The 14,908-nt window shown below is 59.8% G+C and overlaps 1 protein-coding gene across 1 annotated transcript in view; it reads left to right on the top strand.

The window, feature by feature from the left end:
• The window catches only part of CPSF1 (cleavage and polyadenylation specific factor 1), a gene marked incomplete at its 5' end in the record, with an annotated part of 64,796 nt that overhangs the window by 48,486 nt on the left and 1,402 nt on the right, over positions 1 to 14,908 (top strand). Inside the window, 10 exons of the mRNA XM_066570116.1 lie at positions 410 to 500; positions 1,010 to 1,094; positions 2,825 to 2,966; positions 4,994 to 5,146; positions 6,355 to 6,531; positions 8,960 to 9,026; positions 10,738 to 10,785; positions 11,120 to 11,275; positions 13,160 to 13,289; positions 14,081 to 14,219. Of these exons, the coding sequence (XP_066426213.1) occupies positions 410 to 500; positions 1,010 to 1,094; positions 2,825 to 2,966; positions 4,994 to 5,146; positions 6,355 to 6,531; positions 8,960 to 9,026; positions 10,738 to 10,785; positions 11,120 to 11,275; positions 13,160 to 13,289; positions 14,081 to 14,219 (1,188 nt within the window). The remainder of the gene's footprint in view (positions 1 to 409; positions 501 to 1,009; positions 1,095 to 2,824; positions 2,967 to 4,993; positions 5,147 to 6,354; positions 6,532 to 8,959; positions 9,027 to 10,737; positions 10,786 to 11,119; positions 11,276 to 13,159; positions 13,290 to 14,080; positions 14,220 to 14,908) is intronic.

Consider the following 14,908-nt stretch of genomic DNA (forward strand, 5'->3'; position numbering starts at 1 on the left):
ACACAGGGGATTTTTGGGGATTCTGGGGGGGTCCTTGGGGTGCTGGGGGGTCCTGGGGAGCTGTGGGGAGCATTGGAGGGTCGTGGGGGGGTCCCAGGGGGATTTTGGGGGGTCCCAGGGGGGTCTCAGCGCTGCCCCTCCCCCCCAGGTGTACACAGGGGATTCTGGGGGGCCCTGGGGGGTCCCAGGGGCTGTTTGGGGTCCCAGGGGCTGTTTGGGGGGCCCTGGGGGGGTCCCAGGGGCTGTTTGGGGGTCCCGGGGGATTTTGGGGGGCCCTGGGGGGGTCCCAGGGGCTGTTTGGGGTCCCAGGGGATTTTGGGGGGCCCTGGGGGGGTCCCAGGGGCTGTTTGGGGGTCCCGGGGGATTTTGGGGTGCCCCGGGGGGGTCTCAGCGCTGCCCCCCCCCCCAGGTGTACGCGGTGGCCACCAGCTCCCCCCACCCCTGCACACGGATCCCGCGCATGACGGGCGAGGAGAAGGAGTTCGAGAGCATCGAGAGAGGTGGGGGCACCTGCGGGCACCTGCGGGCACCTGGGATGCACCTGGGATACACCTGCGGGCACCTGGGATACACCTGGGGGCACCTGCGGGCACCTGGGATAGACCTGGGATAGACCTGGGATAGACCTGGGGGCACCTGGGCACACCTGGGATAGACCTGGGATACACCTGCGGGCACCTGGGATACACCTGGGGGGCATCTGGGGGCACCTGGGATACACCTGGGGGCACCTGCGGGCACCTGGGATAGACCTGGGATACACCTGGGGGCACCTGGGGGCACCTGGGATAGACCTGGGGGCACGTCCCCAGTGTCCCAATCCCAATGTCCCCAATGTCTCCCCAGTGTCCCCATCCCAGTGTCGCCATCCCAGTGTCCCCAATGTCCCCAGTGTCCCCATCCCCAGTGTCCCCATGTCCCCGCTGTCCCCAATGTCCCCAATGTCCCCCCAGTGTCCCCGCTGTCCCCGCTGTCCCCCCTGACCCGCTGTCCCCGTCGGTGTCCCCAGACGAGCGCTACGTCCCCCCCCAGCAGGAGGCCTTCAGCATCCAGCTCATCTCACCTGTCAGCTGGGAGGCCATCCCCAACACCAGGTGAGACCCCCAAAAAACACCCTGGGAACCCCAAAACAACACCCTGGGAACCCCAAAAATCCCAAACCGCAACACTGACCCCATCCCCAACACCAGGTGGGAACCCCCAAAACAAACACCCTGGGAACCCCAAAACCCAAACCCCACAATGACCCCATCCCCAACACCAGGTGGGACCCCAAAATCTCATCGGGAACCCCCAAAATCCCAAACCCCTGCAGTGACCCCATCCCCAACACCAGGTGGGACCCCAAAATCCCATTGGGAGCCCCAAAATGTCCTGGGAACCCCCAAAATCCCAAACCCCACAATGACCCCATCCCCAGCACCAGGTGGGACCCCAAAAAAACACCCTGGGAACCCCAAAATCCCATGGGGAACCCCCAAAATCGCAAACCCCCGCAGTGATCCCATCCCTAACACCAGGTGGGACCCCAAAACATCCTGGGAACCCCAAAATCCCATCGGGAACCCCAAAATCCCAAACCCCCGCAGTGACCCCATCCCCAACACCAGGTGGGACCCCAAAATCTCCTAAATACCCCTGGGAACCCCAAAATGTCCCTGTGAAACCCAAAGATTCCATTGGGAACTCCAAAATGTCCCCGGGAACCCCGAGGTACCCCAAAAATTCCGTCAGGAACCCCCCAAAAATTCCGTCAGGAACCCCCCAAAATCCCAAACCCCAGGGGTGAACACTGAAGCCCCAGGTCAGCTGGGAGCCCATATCCAACACCAGATGGGACCCCAAAATTCCCCTCAGGGACCCCAAAAATCCCCTCAGGAACCCCAGGAACCCCACTGGGAACTCCGGAAATCCCATCGGGAACCCCAAAAATCCCAGGAACCCCCAAATCCCAGCCCCACCTGAGCTCACCTGTGCCCACCTGTGCCCCAGGATGGCCCTGGAGGTGTCAGAGCCCATCAGAGCCTGTGTGGGGTTTGTGTCCTTGGGGCACCACCTGAGCCCACCTGGGGTGCCCCCGACCCCACCTCAGCCACACCTGGGGTGCCCCTGAGCCCACCTGTGCCCACCTGAGCCACACCTGAGCCCACCTGGGGTGCCCCTGAGCCCACCTGAGCCCACCTGAGCCACACCTGAGCCCACCTGGGGTGCCCCTGAGCCCACCTGTGCCCACCTGGGGTGCCCCTGAGCCCACCTGAGCCCACCTGGGGTGCCCCTGAGCCCACCTGTGCCCACCTGAGCCACACCTGGGGTGCCCCTGACCCCACATGAGCCCACCTGAGCCACACCTGGGGTGCCCCTGAGCCCACCTGTGCCCACCTGGTCTCACCTGTGCAGGATCGCCCTGGATAGGCTGGCACATGTCACCTGCATGGGGTGACCTGAGACACCTGGGGCAACACTGGAGAACCCTGGGGTGCCCTCTGACCCCACCCTGACCCCACCCTGACCCCACCCTGACCTCACCTGTGCCCACCTGGTCCCACCTGTGCAGGATCTCCCTGGTGGAGCAGGCACACGTCACCTGCATGATGCGATGTGTCCCTGGGGCATCACCTGAGCCACACCTGGGGTGCCCTCTGACCACACCCTGACCACTACCTGTGCCCACCTGGTGTCACCTGTGCAGGATCTCCCTGGTGGAGCGGGCACACGTCACCTGGGGCATCACCTGAGCCACACCTGGGGTGCCACCTGAGACATCTTGGGTGCCCCTGACCCCACCCTGACCCCCACCTGTCCCCACCTGGCGTCCCCTGTGCAGGATCGCACTGGAGGAGTGGGAGCACGTCACCTGCATGAAGACGGTGTCGCTGCGCTCCGAGGAGACGGTGTCGGGCCTCAAGGGCTACGTGGCCGTGGGCACCTGCCTGATGCAGGGCGAGGAGGTCACCTGCCGGGGCAGGGTACGTACCTGGGCACACCTGGGCACACCTGAGGGACAGCTTGATACACCTGGGCACACCTGGGGGCACACCTGGGTATACCTAGGGGACAGCTGGATACACCTGGGCACACCTGGGGGCACACCTGGGCACACCTGGGGGCACACCTGCCTGATGCAGGGCGAGGAGGTCACCTGCCGGGGCCGGGTGCGTACCTGGGCACACCTGGGCATACCTGGGTACACCTGAGGGACAGCTTGATACACCTGGGCACACCTGGGGGCACACCTGGGTATACCTAGGGGACAGCTGGATACACCTGGGCACACCTGGGGGCACACCTGGGCACACCTGGGGGCACACCTGCCTGATGCAGGGCGAGGAGGTCACCTGCCGGGGCCGGGTACATACCTGGGCACACCTGGGCACACCTGGGGTCACACCTGCCTGATGCAGGGCGAGGAGGTCACCTGCCGGGGCCGGGTACGTACCTGGGCACACCTGGGGTCACACATGGATACACCTGGGCACACATGGATACACCTCAGGGACAGCTGGGCACACCTGGGAGCACACCTGGGTACGCCTGGGTACACCTGAGAGACAGCTGGATACACCTGGGCACACCTGGGGTCACACCTGGGCACACCTGGGTACACCTGGGGGCACACCTGGGGGCACACCTGCCTGCTGCAGGGCGAGGAGGTCACCTGCAGGGGCAGAGTACGTACCTGGGCACACCTGGGCATACCTGGGTACACCTGAGGGACAGCTTGATACACCTGGGCACACCTGGGGGCACACCTGGGTATACCTAGGGGACAGCTGGATACACCTGGGCACACCTGGGCACACCTGGGGGCACACCTGCCTGCTGCAGGGTGAGGAGGTCACCTGCCAGGGCAGGGTACATACCTGGGGGAACTTGGGGACAGCTGAGGGCACCTGGGCCCACCTGGGGAATGTTCTGAAAACCCTGGGGACACCTTGGGGACACCTGTGTGGCTCTGAAGGTTTCTGGGGGAACACCTGGAGAGTTCCAGGACACACCTGGGGCTGTCCCAGGACTCACCTGCTCCCTCTGCCTCACCTGGTCTGGGTCTCACCTGGGCTCTCCAGGACACACCTGGTCCATGTCTCACCTGTCCATGTCTCACCTGTCCATGTGTCACCTGGTCTGTCCATGTCCCACCTGGGCTCTCCAGGACACACCTGGCCCATGTCTCACCTGTCTGTGTCTCACCTGTCTGTGTCTCACCTGGCCCATGTCTCACCTGTCCGTGTCTCACCTGTCTCAGATCCTGATTCTGGGTGTGATCGAGGTGGTGCTGGGGGGTTCCTCTCCATGTCTCACCTGTCCATGCCTCACCTGCTCTGTCCATGTCTCACCTGTCTCACCTGTCCATATCTCACCTGTCTCACCTGTCAGATCCTGATCCTGGATGTCATTGAGGTGGTACCAGGGATACCTGGTGTGCCCATGTCTCACCTGTCTCACCTGTCTCACCTGTCAGATCCTGATCCTGGATGTCATTGAGGTGGTACCAGGGATACCTGGTGTGCCCATGTCTCACCTGTCTCACCTGTCTCACCTGTCCATGTCTCACCTGTCTCACCTGTGTCAGATCCTGATCCTGAATGTCACTGAGGTGGTACCAGGGGTACCTGGTGTGCCCATGTCTCACCTGTCCATGTCTCAGCTGTCTCACCTGTCTCAGATCCTGATCCTGGATGTTATTGAGGTGGTGATGAGGTGTCCATGTCTCACCTGTCCTTGTCTCAGCTGTCTCACCTGTCTCAGATCCTGATCCTGGATGTTATTGAGGTGGTGATGAGGTGTCCATGTCTCACCTGTCCTTGTCTCACCTGTCTCACCTGTCAGATCCTGATCCTGGACGTCATTGAGGTGGTGATGAGGTGTCTCTGTCTCACCTGTCTCACCTGTCCGTGTCTCACCTGTGTCAGATCCTGATCCTGGACGTCATTGAGGTGGTGATGAGGTGTCCTTGTCTCACCTGTCTCACCTGTCCGTGTCTCACCTGTGTCAGATCCTGATCCTGGACGTCATTGAGGTGGTGCCGGAGCCGGGGCAGCCGCTGACCAAGAACAAGTTCAAGGTGCTCTACGAGAAGGAGCAGAAGGGACCCGTGACCGCCCTGTGCCACTGCCACGGCTACCTGGTGTCTGCCATCGGGCAAAAGGTACCCCGGGCACACCTGGGCACACCTGGGGATACCCACAGACACACCTGGGCACACACCTGATCACACCCATGACCGCCCTGTGCCACTGCCACGGCTACCTGGTGTCTGCTATCGGGCAAAAGGTACCCCGGGCACACCTGGGCACACACCTGGGCACACCTGGGCACACCTGGGCACACACCTGTGCCACTGCCATGGCTACCTGGTGTCTGCCATCGGGCAAAAGGTACCCCTGGCACACCTGGGCACACACCTGGGCACACGTGGGCACACACCTGTGCCACTGCCACGGCTACCTGGTGTCTGCCATCGGGCAAAAGGTACCCTGGGCACACCTGGGGATATCCACAGACACATCTGGGTACACACCTGTGCCACTGTCGCGGCTACCTGGTGTCTGCCATCGGCCAGAAGGTACCCCTGGCACACCTGGGCATATCCACAGACACATCTGGCACAGCTGGGCACACACCTGGCACATCCACAGACACACCTGGGTACAGGTGGGTACACACCTGGGGATATCCACATACACACCTGGCACACCTGGGCACACCTGGGGGACACCTGTGGTGACCTGGGGGTGTCCCTGTGTCCCCTCAGATCTTCCTGAGGAGCCTGAGGGACAATGAGATCATGGTGGTGGCCACTCAGTGCTGGCTTGGTTCAGATTGGTTCCTGAGGTGCCACCACAAGGTCAAGGAGCTCCATGGTGACCTGGGGGTGTCCCTGTGTCCCCTCAGATCTTCCTGAGGAGCCTGAGGGACAATGGGCTCACCTTGGTGGCCACTCAACATCAGTTGGGTTTTGGCCAATGACCTGAGGGGCCACCAGGGAGGTGTCAGAGGCCACCATGGGTTGAGGACCTCCATGGGGACCTTGAGGTGTCCCCTCAGATCTTCCTGAGGAGACTGAGTGACAATGGGCTCACCTTGGTGGCCACTCAATGTTGGGTTTAGATTGGTGACCTGAGGGGCCACCAAGGAGGTGTCAGAGGCCACCACAAGGTCAAGGAGCTCCATGGTGACCTTGCGGTGTCCCCTGTGTCCCCTCAGATCTTCCTGAGGAGCCTCAAGGACAATGGGCTGACCTTGGTGGCCACTCAGTGCTGGCTTGGTTCAGATTGGTTCCTGAGGTGCCACCACAAGGTCAAGGAGCTCCATGGTGACCTGGGGGTGTCCCCTGTGTCCCCTGTGTCCCCTCAGATCTTCCTGTGGAGCCTCAAGGACAACGAGCTGACGGGCATGGCGTTCATCGACACGCAGCTCTACATCCACCAGATGATCAGCGTCAAGAGCTTCATCCTGGCCGCCGACCTCATGAAGAGCATCTCGCTGCTGCGCTACCAGGAGGAGAGCAAGACCCTGTCCCTCGTCAGCCGGGTCAGGAACCGGGACAGCAAACACACCTGGGGACAGCAAACACAAAATGGGGACAGCAAAGACACCTGGGGACAGCAAACACAAAATGGGGACACCAAACACACCTGGGGACACCAAACACAAAATGGGGACAGCAAACACACCTGGGGACAGCAAACACACCTGGGGACACCAAACACAAAATGGGGACCGCAAACACAAAATGGGGACCCCAAACACACCTGGGGACAGCAAACACAAAATGGGGACCCCAAACACACCTGGGGACTGCAAACACAAAACGGGGACAGCAAACACAAAACGGGGACACCAAACACACCTGGGGACAGCAAACACACCTGGGGACAGCAAACACAAAATGGGGGCAGCAAACACAAAATGGGGACCCCAAACACACCTGGGGACAGCAAACACACCTGGGGACCCCAAACACAAAATGGGGACCCCAAACACACCTGGGGACAGCAAACACAAAATGGGGGCAGCAAACACACCTGGGGACAGCAAACACACCTGGGGACACCAAACACAAAATGGGGACAGCAAACACAAAATGGGGGCAGCAAACACAAAATGGGGACACCAAACACAAAATGGGGACACCAAAGACACCTGGGGACAGCAAACACAAAATGGGGACACCAAACACACCTGGGGACAGCAAACACACCTGGGGACACCAAACACAAAATGGGGACAGCAAAGACACCTGGGGACAGCAAACACAAAATGGGGACAGCAAACACAAAATGGGGACCCCAAACACACCTGGGGACAGCAAACACACCTGGGGACAGCAAACACAAAATGGGGACAGCAAACACACCTGGGGACAGCAAACACAAAATGGGGGCAGCAAACACAAAATGGGGACAGCAAACACACCTGGGGACAGCAAACACAAAATGGGGACAGCAAACACACCTGGGGACACCAAAGACACCTGGGGACAGCAAACACACCTGGGGACACCAAACACAAAATGGGGACACCAAAGACACCTGGGGACAGCAAACACACCTGGGGACACCAAACACAAAATGGGGACAGCAAACACACCTGGGGACAGCAAAAACAAAATGGGGACAGCAAACACAAAATGGGGACCCCAAACACACCTGGGGACAGCAAACACACCTGGGCACAGCAAACACAAAATGGGGACAGCAAACACAAAATGGGGGCACTAAACCTGTCATGGGGACAGCAAACACACCTGGGGACAGCAAACACAAAATGGGGACAGCAAACACAAAATGGGGACAGCAAACACACCTGGGGACACCAAAGACACCTGGGGACAGCAAACACACCTGGGGACAGCAAACACAAAATGGGGACACCAAAGACACCTGGGGACAGCAAACACAAAATGGGGACAGCAAACACACCTGGGGACACCAAACACACCTGGGGACACCAAAGACACCTGGGGACAGCAAACACAAAATGGGGGCAGCAAACACAAAATGGGGGCATCAAACACACCTGGGGACACCAAACACAAAATGGGGACAGCAAACACACCTGGGGACAGCAAACACACCTGGGGACAGCAAACACAAAATGGGGACAGCAAAGACACCTGGGAGTCACCAAACACACCAAGGGGTCACCAAACCCACCCTGGGCCATCAGAACCACCATGGGGTCACCACACCTGCCATGGGGTCACCAAACCCACACCTCGAGGACACCAAACTTCCGTGGGGTCACCAAACACGCCTCAAGGACACCAAACCTGTCATGGGGACACCAAACCCACCTTGGGGTCACCAAACACAAAATGGGGACACCAAACCCACCAAGGGGACACCAAACCCACCTTGGGGGAACCCAACACACCTTGGGGACACCAAACACAAAATGGGGACACCAAACCCACCTTGGGCCATCAGAACCACCATGGCGTCACCACACCTGCCATGGGGTCACCAACCCCCATGGGGCCACCCGGAGAACTCCCGGGGGCCACCTGAGGGTCTTGGGGGCCTTGGGTGACACCTGATGGCTCTGGGGGCACCTGAAGTTCCTGGGAGACACCTGAGGGTGCTGTGGGACATTTCTGGGGGACACTTAAGGGTCTCACGGGACACCTGAGGGTCGTGAGGGACATCCAAGGGTTGGGGTCCTTGGGGACACCTGGAGGTCCTTGGGGACAGTGCTGAGGGACACCTGAGGGACACCTGGGAGTTTGTGTGACACCTGGGAATCCCTGGGGCCACCTGAGGGGTTTAGGTGACACCTGAAGGTCCTGGGGAACACCTGAGGGACACCTGGGGCTCTTGTAGAGCCTCTCGGAAGTGTCCAGGGCAGCCCAAGGCTCTGGAGGACACTCGGGGGTCACCTGGGGGGTCTCAGGGGGTGCCCAGGTGCCGCCCCCGGGACGGTGACGGTGACGGTGGCGGTGACGGGGGTGTCCCCGCAGGACGCCAAGCCGCTGGAGGTCTACAGCGTGGACTTCATGGTGGACGGCACGCAGCTGGGATTCCTGGGTACGGCGCGGGCCGGGGTGGGCCGGGTGAGGCCTGGCTGGGGGCTGGCTTGGGTTTGGATGGATGTGGTTGGGTTTGGGTGGGTTTGGATGGATGTGGTTGGGTTTGGGTGGGTTTGGATGGATGTGGTTGGGTTTGGGTGGGTTTGGTTGGGTTTGGATGGATGTGGTTGGGTTTGGTTGGGTTTGGTTGGGTTTGGTTGGGTTTGGGTGGAGGTTGGGTTGGGTTTGGGTGGGTTTGGTTGGATGTGGTTGGGTTTGGGTGGGTTTGGTTGACCATAGTTGGGTTTGGGTGGGTTTGGGTGGATGTGGTTGGGTTTGGTTGGGTTTGGTTGGGTTTGGATGGATGTGGTTGGGTTTGGGTGGGTTTGGTTGGGTTTGGATGGATGTGGTTGGGTTTGGGTGGGTTTGGTTGGGTTTGGATGGATGTGGTTGGGTTTGGGTAGAGTTTGGGTTGGGTTTGGTTGACCATAGTTGGGTTTGGTGGGGTTGGGTTGAGTTTGGTTGGGTTTGGTTGAGTTTAGTTGGGTTTGGTTGGGTTTGGGTTGAGTTTGGGATGGGTTTGGGTTGGGTTTGGTGGGGTTTGGTTGAGTTTAGTTGGTTTTGGGTTTGGTGTGGTGGGGTTTAGTTAAGTTTGGGTTGGGTTTGGGTTGGGTTTGCATGGGTTTGGGTTGGGTTTAGTTGAGTTTGGTTTTGGGTTTGGTTGAGTTTAGTTGGTTTTGGGTTGAGTTTGGTGGGGTTTGGTTAAGTTTGGGTTGAGTTTGAGTTGGGTTTAGTTGAGGTTGGGTTGGGTTGGATTTGGTGGGGTTTGGGAGGGGCTGGTTGAGTTTGGTTTGGGTTGAGTTTGGTTTGGGTTTAATTTATTACGGTTTGGTTGGGTTTCGTTGAGTGTGGGTTGGGTCGGGTTGAGTTTGGGTTTGGTGGGGTTTGGTTGAGTTCAGTTGGGTTTGGTTTGGTTTGGGTGAGTTTTGGGTTGAGTTCAGTTGGGTTTGGGTTTGGTTTCATTGAATTCAGTTGGGTTTGGATGGGTTTGGTTGGGCTTGGGTTGGGTTTGGTTGAGTTATGGGAGGGGTTGGTCGGCCTTGGGTTGAGGGGTTTGGGTGGGTTTGGTTGAGGTATGGGTAGGTTTGGTTGAGTTTAGTTTGGTTTGGATTAGATTTAGTTGGGGTTGGGTTGGGTTTGGATGGGTTTGTCTTGGTCTGGTTGAGTTTGGGTTGAATTCAGTTCAGTTTGGTTGAGTTGGGTTTGGGTGGGTTTGGTTGAATTTGGGTTGGGTTGGGTTTGGTTGGCCATAGTTGGGTTCAGTTGAGTTTGAGTTGAGTTTGGTTGGGTTTGGGTTGAGTTCAAATGAGCTTGGGTTGGGGTTTGGTTGGGTTTGGTTGAATTTGGGTTGGGTTGGGTTTGGTTGGCCATAGTTGGGTTCAGTTGAGTTTGGATGGGTTTGGGTTGAGTTTGGGTGGGTTTGGTTGAATTTGGGTTGGGTTTGGGTTTGGGTTGGCCATAGTTGGGTTCAGTTGAGTTTGGTTGGGTTTGGTTGAATTTGGGTTGAGTTCAGTTGAGCTTGGGTTGGGTTTGGGTTGAGTCCAGTTGGGTGAATCTGAGTCAATGCAGGTAAATTTTAATGCATCTGAGAAAATTTTGGTCAAATTTGGGAAAATTTTGGTCAAACTTGGGTAAATTCAGGCTGACTTTACCCAACCCAACCTCCACAGTGTCGGACCGCGACCGGAACCTGCTGGTGTACATGTACCTGCCTGAAGGTGAGCGGGGCGGGGCCGGGCGAGCCCAGGCGAGCCCAGGTGAGCCCAGGTGAGCCCGGGTGAGCCCAGGTAAGCCCGGGTGAGCCTAGGTAAGCCCGGGTGAGCCTGGGTTAGCCCGGGTGAGCCCAGGTGAGCCCGGGTGAGCCCAGGCGAGCACAGGTAAGCCCGGGTGAGCCCGGGTGAGCTCGGGTGAGCCCAGGTGAGCCTAGGTAAGCCCAGGTGAGCCTGGGTTAGCCCAGGTGAGCCCAGGTGAGCTCGGGTGAGCCTGGGTTAGCCCAGGTGAGCCCGGGTGAGCCCAGGTGAGCCCAGGTGAGCCCCGTGTGTGTCCCCCCAGCCAAGGAGTCCTTCGGGGGGCTGCGGCTGCTGCGCCGCGCCGACTTCCACGTGGGGGCGCACGTCAACACCTTCTGGCGCACGCCGTGCCGCGGGCACGCCGAGGGACCCAACCGGCGCAGCAGCACCTGGGAGAACAAGCACATCACCTGGTTCGGTAGGGACACACCTGGGGACACACCTGGGGACACCTGGGAGAACAAACACAGCACCTGGTTCGGTAGGGACACACCTGGGGACACACCTGGGAGAACAAGCACAGCACCTGGTTCGGTAGGGACACGCCTGGGGACACACCTGGGAGAACAAACACAGCACCTGGTTCGGTAGGGACACACCTGGGGACACCTGGGACACACCTGGGGTGGGGACACAGCTGGGAGAACAAACATATCACCTGGTTGGGTGAGCACACACCTGGGGACACACCCGGAGATGGGTGGGGACACACCTGGGGACAGGTGGGGATGGGTGGGACAGCTGGGATACGGCTGGGACACACCTGGGGACACCTGGGGATGGATGGGGACACACCTGGGAGAACAAGTACAGCACCTGGGGACAAACCTGGGAGGGGGACACACCTGGAGACACACCTGGGGACACACCTGGCATGGGGACACACCTGGGATGGGGACACACCTGGAGACACACCTGGGGATACACCTGGGATGGGGACACACCTGGGGATACACCTGGCATGGGGACACACCTGGGGACACACCTGGGATGGGGACACACCTGGGGATACACCTGGGGACACACCTGGCATGGGGACACACCTGGGGACACACCTGGGATGGGGACACACCTGGGGATACACCTGGCATGGGGACACACCTGGAGACACACCTGGGGACACACCTGGGATGGGGACACACCTGGAGACACACCTGGGGATACACCTGGGATGGGGACACACCTGGAGACACACCTGGGGATACACCTGGGATGGGGACACACCTGGAGACACACCTGGGAGGGGGACACACCTGGGGACACACCTGGGGACACACCTGGAGATACACCTGGCATGGGGACACACCTGGGGACACACCTGGGGACACCTGGGGACACACCTGGCATGGGGCCAGCCCTGGGCTTTGGGGTGCAGGATCAGGTGCGGCCCTGGCTGCGGGGCTTTGGGGCATTTGGGATTTGCTGCACCTGGGATTGGGGCTGGGCTTTGGGGCTTTGGGGTTTTGGGGTTTTGGGGTTTGGTGTTTCTGGGATGGAGGTGCCAGGATTTGGGTTTTCTGAAATTTGGGGTGGAATTCACGGTTTTGGGATGGGGGTGGGATTTGGGGTGGGATTTGGGGTGGGACTGGGGGTTTTGGGCTCGGGCTGGGATTTGGGGTTTTGGTGTTTGGGGTTTTGGGATTGGGGTAGGATTTGGGGTGGGATTGGGGGTTTTGACATTTGGGGTTTTGGGGTTTGGGGTTTGGGGTCGGGGTGGGATTTGGGGTTTTGATGTTTGGGTTTTGGGATTTGGGGTGGGATTTGGGGTTTGGGGTTGGGGTTTTGGGTTGGGGTTTTGGGATCAGGGTGGTGTTTGGGTTTTGGGGTGGGATTTGGGGTTTTGGTGTTTGGTGTTTGGGGTCGGGGTGGGATTTGGGGTTTTGGTGTTTGGGGTTTGGGATTTGAGGTGGGATTTGGGGTTTTGGGTTGGGGTTTTGGGATCAGGGTGGGGTTTGGGGTTTTGGGGTGGGGTTTGGGGTTTTGGTGTTTGGGGTTTGGGATTTGGGGTTTGGGGTTGGGGTTTTGGGATCAGGGTGGGGTTTGGGGTTTTGGGGTGGGATTTGGGGTTTTGGTGTTTGGGGTTTGGGATTTGGTGTTTGGGGTTGGGGTGGGATTTGGGGTTTGGTGTTTGGGATCAGGGGTGGGGTTTGGGGTTTTGGTGTTTGGGGTTTTGGGGTGGGGTTTGGGGTTTGGTGTTTGGGGTTTGGGATTTGGGGTTTTGGGTTGGGGTTTGGGATCAGGGTGGGGTTTGGGGTTTTGGTGTTTGGGGTTTTTGGCTGCCCTGACGTGCCCGTCCCCGCAGCGACGCTGGACGGGGGCCTGGGGCTGCTGCTGCCCATGCAGGAGAAAACCTACAGGAGATTGCTGATGCTGCAGAACGCGCTGAGCTCCGCCCTGCCGCACCTGGCCGGCCTCAACCCCCGGGCCTTCAGGTAAACCACACCTGGGCACAGCTGGGCACAGCTGGGAATATCCACAGACACACCTGGGCACAGCTGGGGAACACCTGGGCACACCTGGGTACAGCTGGGCACAGCTGGGTACAGCTGGGATACACCTGGGACACACCTGGGGCACAGCTGGGAAACACCTGGGCACACCTGGGGAACATCTGGGACACACCTGGGCACACCTGGGCACACCTGGGGCACACCTGGGATACACCTGGACACACCTGGGACACACCTGGGCACACCTGGGACACACCTGGGACACACCTGGGCACACCTGGGCACACCTGAGCTCTGCCCTGCCCCACCTGGCCGGCCGCAACCCCTGGGCATTCAGGTGGGCACCCACTGTGCCCCTGTCCCTCTCCTGCTGCACCTGTCCCACCTGTCCCATTGTCCCATCTCACACCTGTCCCACCTGTCTGCCCTCACCTTCTCGTCCCTGTCCCATCTCACACCTGTCCTCCCGTCCCTCACCTGTCCCAGCCGTGTCCCACTCTTGTCCCTCACCTCTCCCACACCTGTCCCATCTCACACCTGTCCCCATGTCCCTCACCTGTCCCCATGTCCCTCACCTGTCCCCATGTCCCTCACCTGTCCGTCTGTCTCACCCATCCCACCTGTGCCATCTCACACCTCTCCCCCACCTCACCTGTCCCTCACCTGTGTCCCACCTGTCCCTCCCCTGTCCCTCACCTGTGTCCCCCCTGTCCCTCACCTGTCCCTCCCCTGTCCCTCCCCTGTCCCTCACCTGTCCCCACCTGTCGGGCCAGGCTGCTGCAGTCGGAGCGGCGGCTGCTGCAGAACGCGGTGAGGAACGTGCTGGACGGGGAGCTGCTGGGCAGGTACCTGTACCTGAGCGCCATGGAGAGGGCGGAGCTGGCCAAGAAAATCGGCACCACACCTGAGATCGTGAGTGGGACACACCTGGGCACGGGGGGACACACCTGGGCATGAGGGGACACACCTGGGCATGGGGGGGACACACCTGGGCACGGGGGGACACACCTGGGCACGGGGGGACACACCTGGGCATGGGGGGGGCACACCTGAGATCGTGAGTGGGACACACCTGGGCACGGGGGGACACACCTGAGATTGTGAGTGGGACACACCTGGGCACGGGGGGACACACCTGAGATCGTGAGTGGGACACACCTGGGCACGGGGGGACACACCTGGGCATGGGGGGGGCACACCTGGGCACGGGGGGACACACCTGAGATCGTGAGTGGGACACACCTGGGCACGGGGGGACACCTGAGGGACAGGACAGGTGAGGGACAGGTGTGGGGTGGGACAGGTGAGGTTGAACAGGTGAGATTGGACAGGTGAGGTTGGACCAGGTGAGTTTGGGGTGAATTTTGGAACAGGTGAGGTTGGACAGGTGAGGTTCAGGTGAATTTTGGGACCGGTGAATTTTGGGACAGGTGAGTTTTTGGTGCATTTTGGGACAGGTGAGGTTCAGGTGAGGTTCAGGTGAGGTTCAGGTGCGTTTTGGGACAGGTGAGGTTGCCCAGGTGAGTTTTTGGTGAATTTTGAGACAGGTGAGGTTGCCCAGGTGAGGTTGCCCAGGTGAGGTTCAGGTGCATTTTGGGACA

The sequence above is a fragment of the Molothrus aeneus genome, unplaced genomic scaffold (genome assembly GCF_037042795.1).
Source record: "Molothrus aeneus isolate 106 unplaced genomic scaffold, BPBGC_Maene_1.0 scaffold_208, whole genome shotgun sequence".
Lineage (NCBI taxonomy): Eukaryota > Metazoa > Chordata > Aves > Passeriformes > Icteridae > Molothrus > Molothrus aeneus.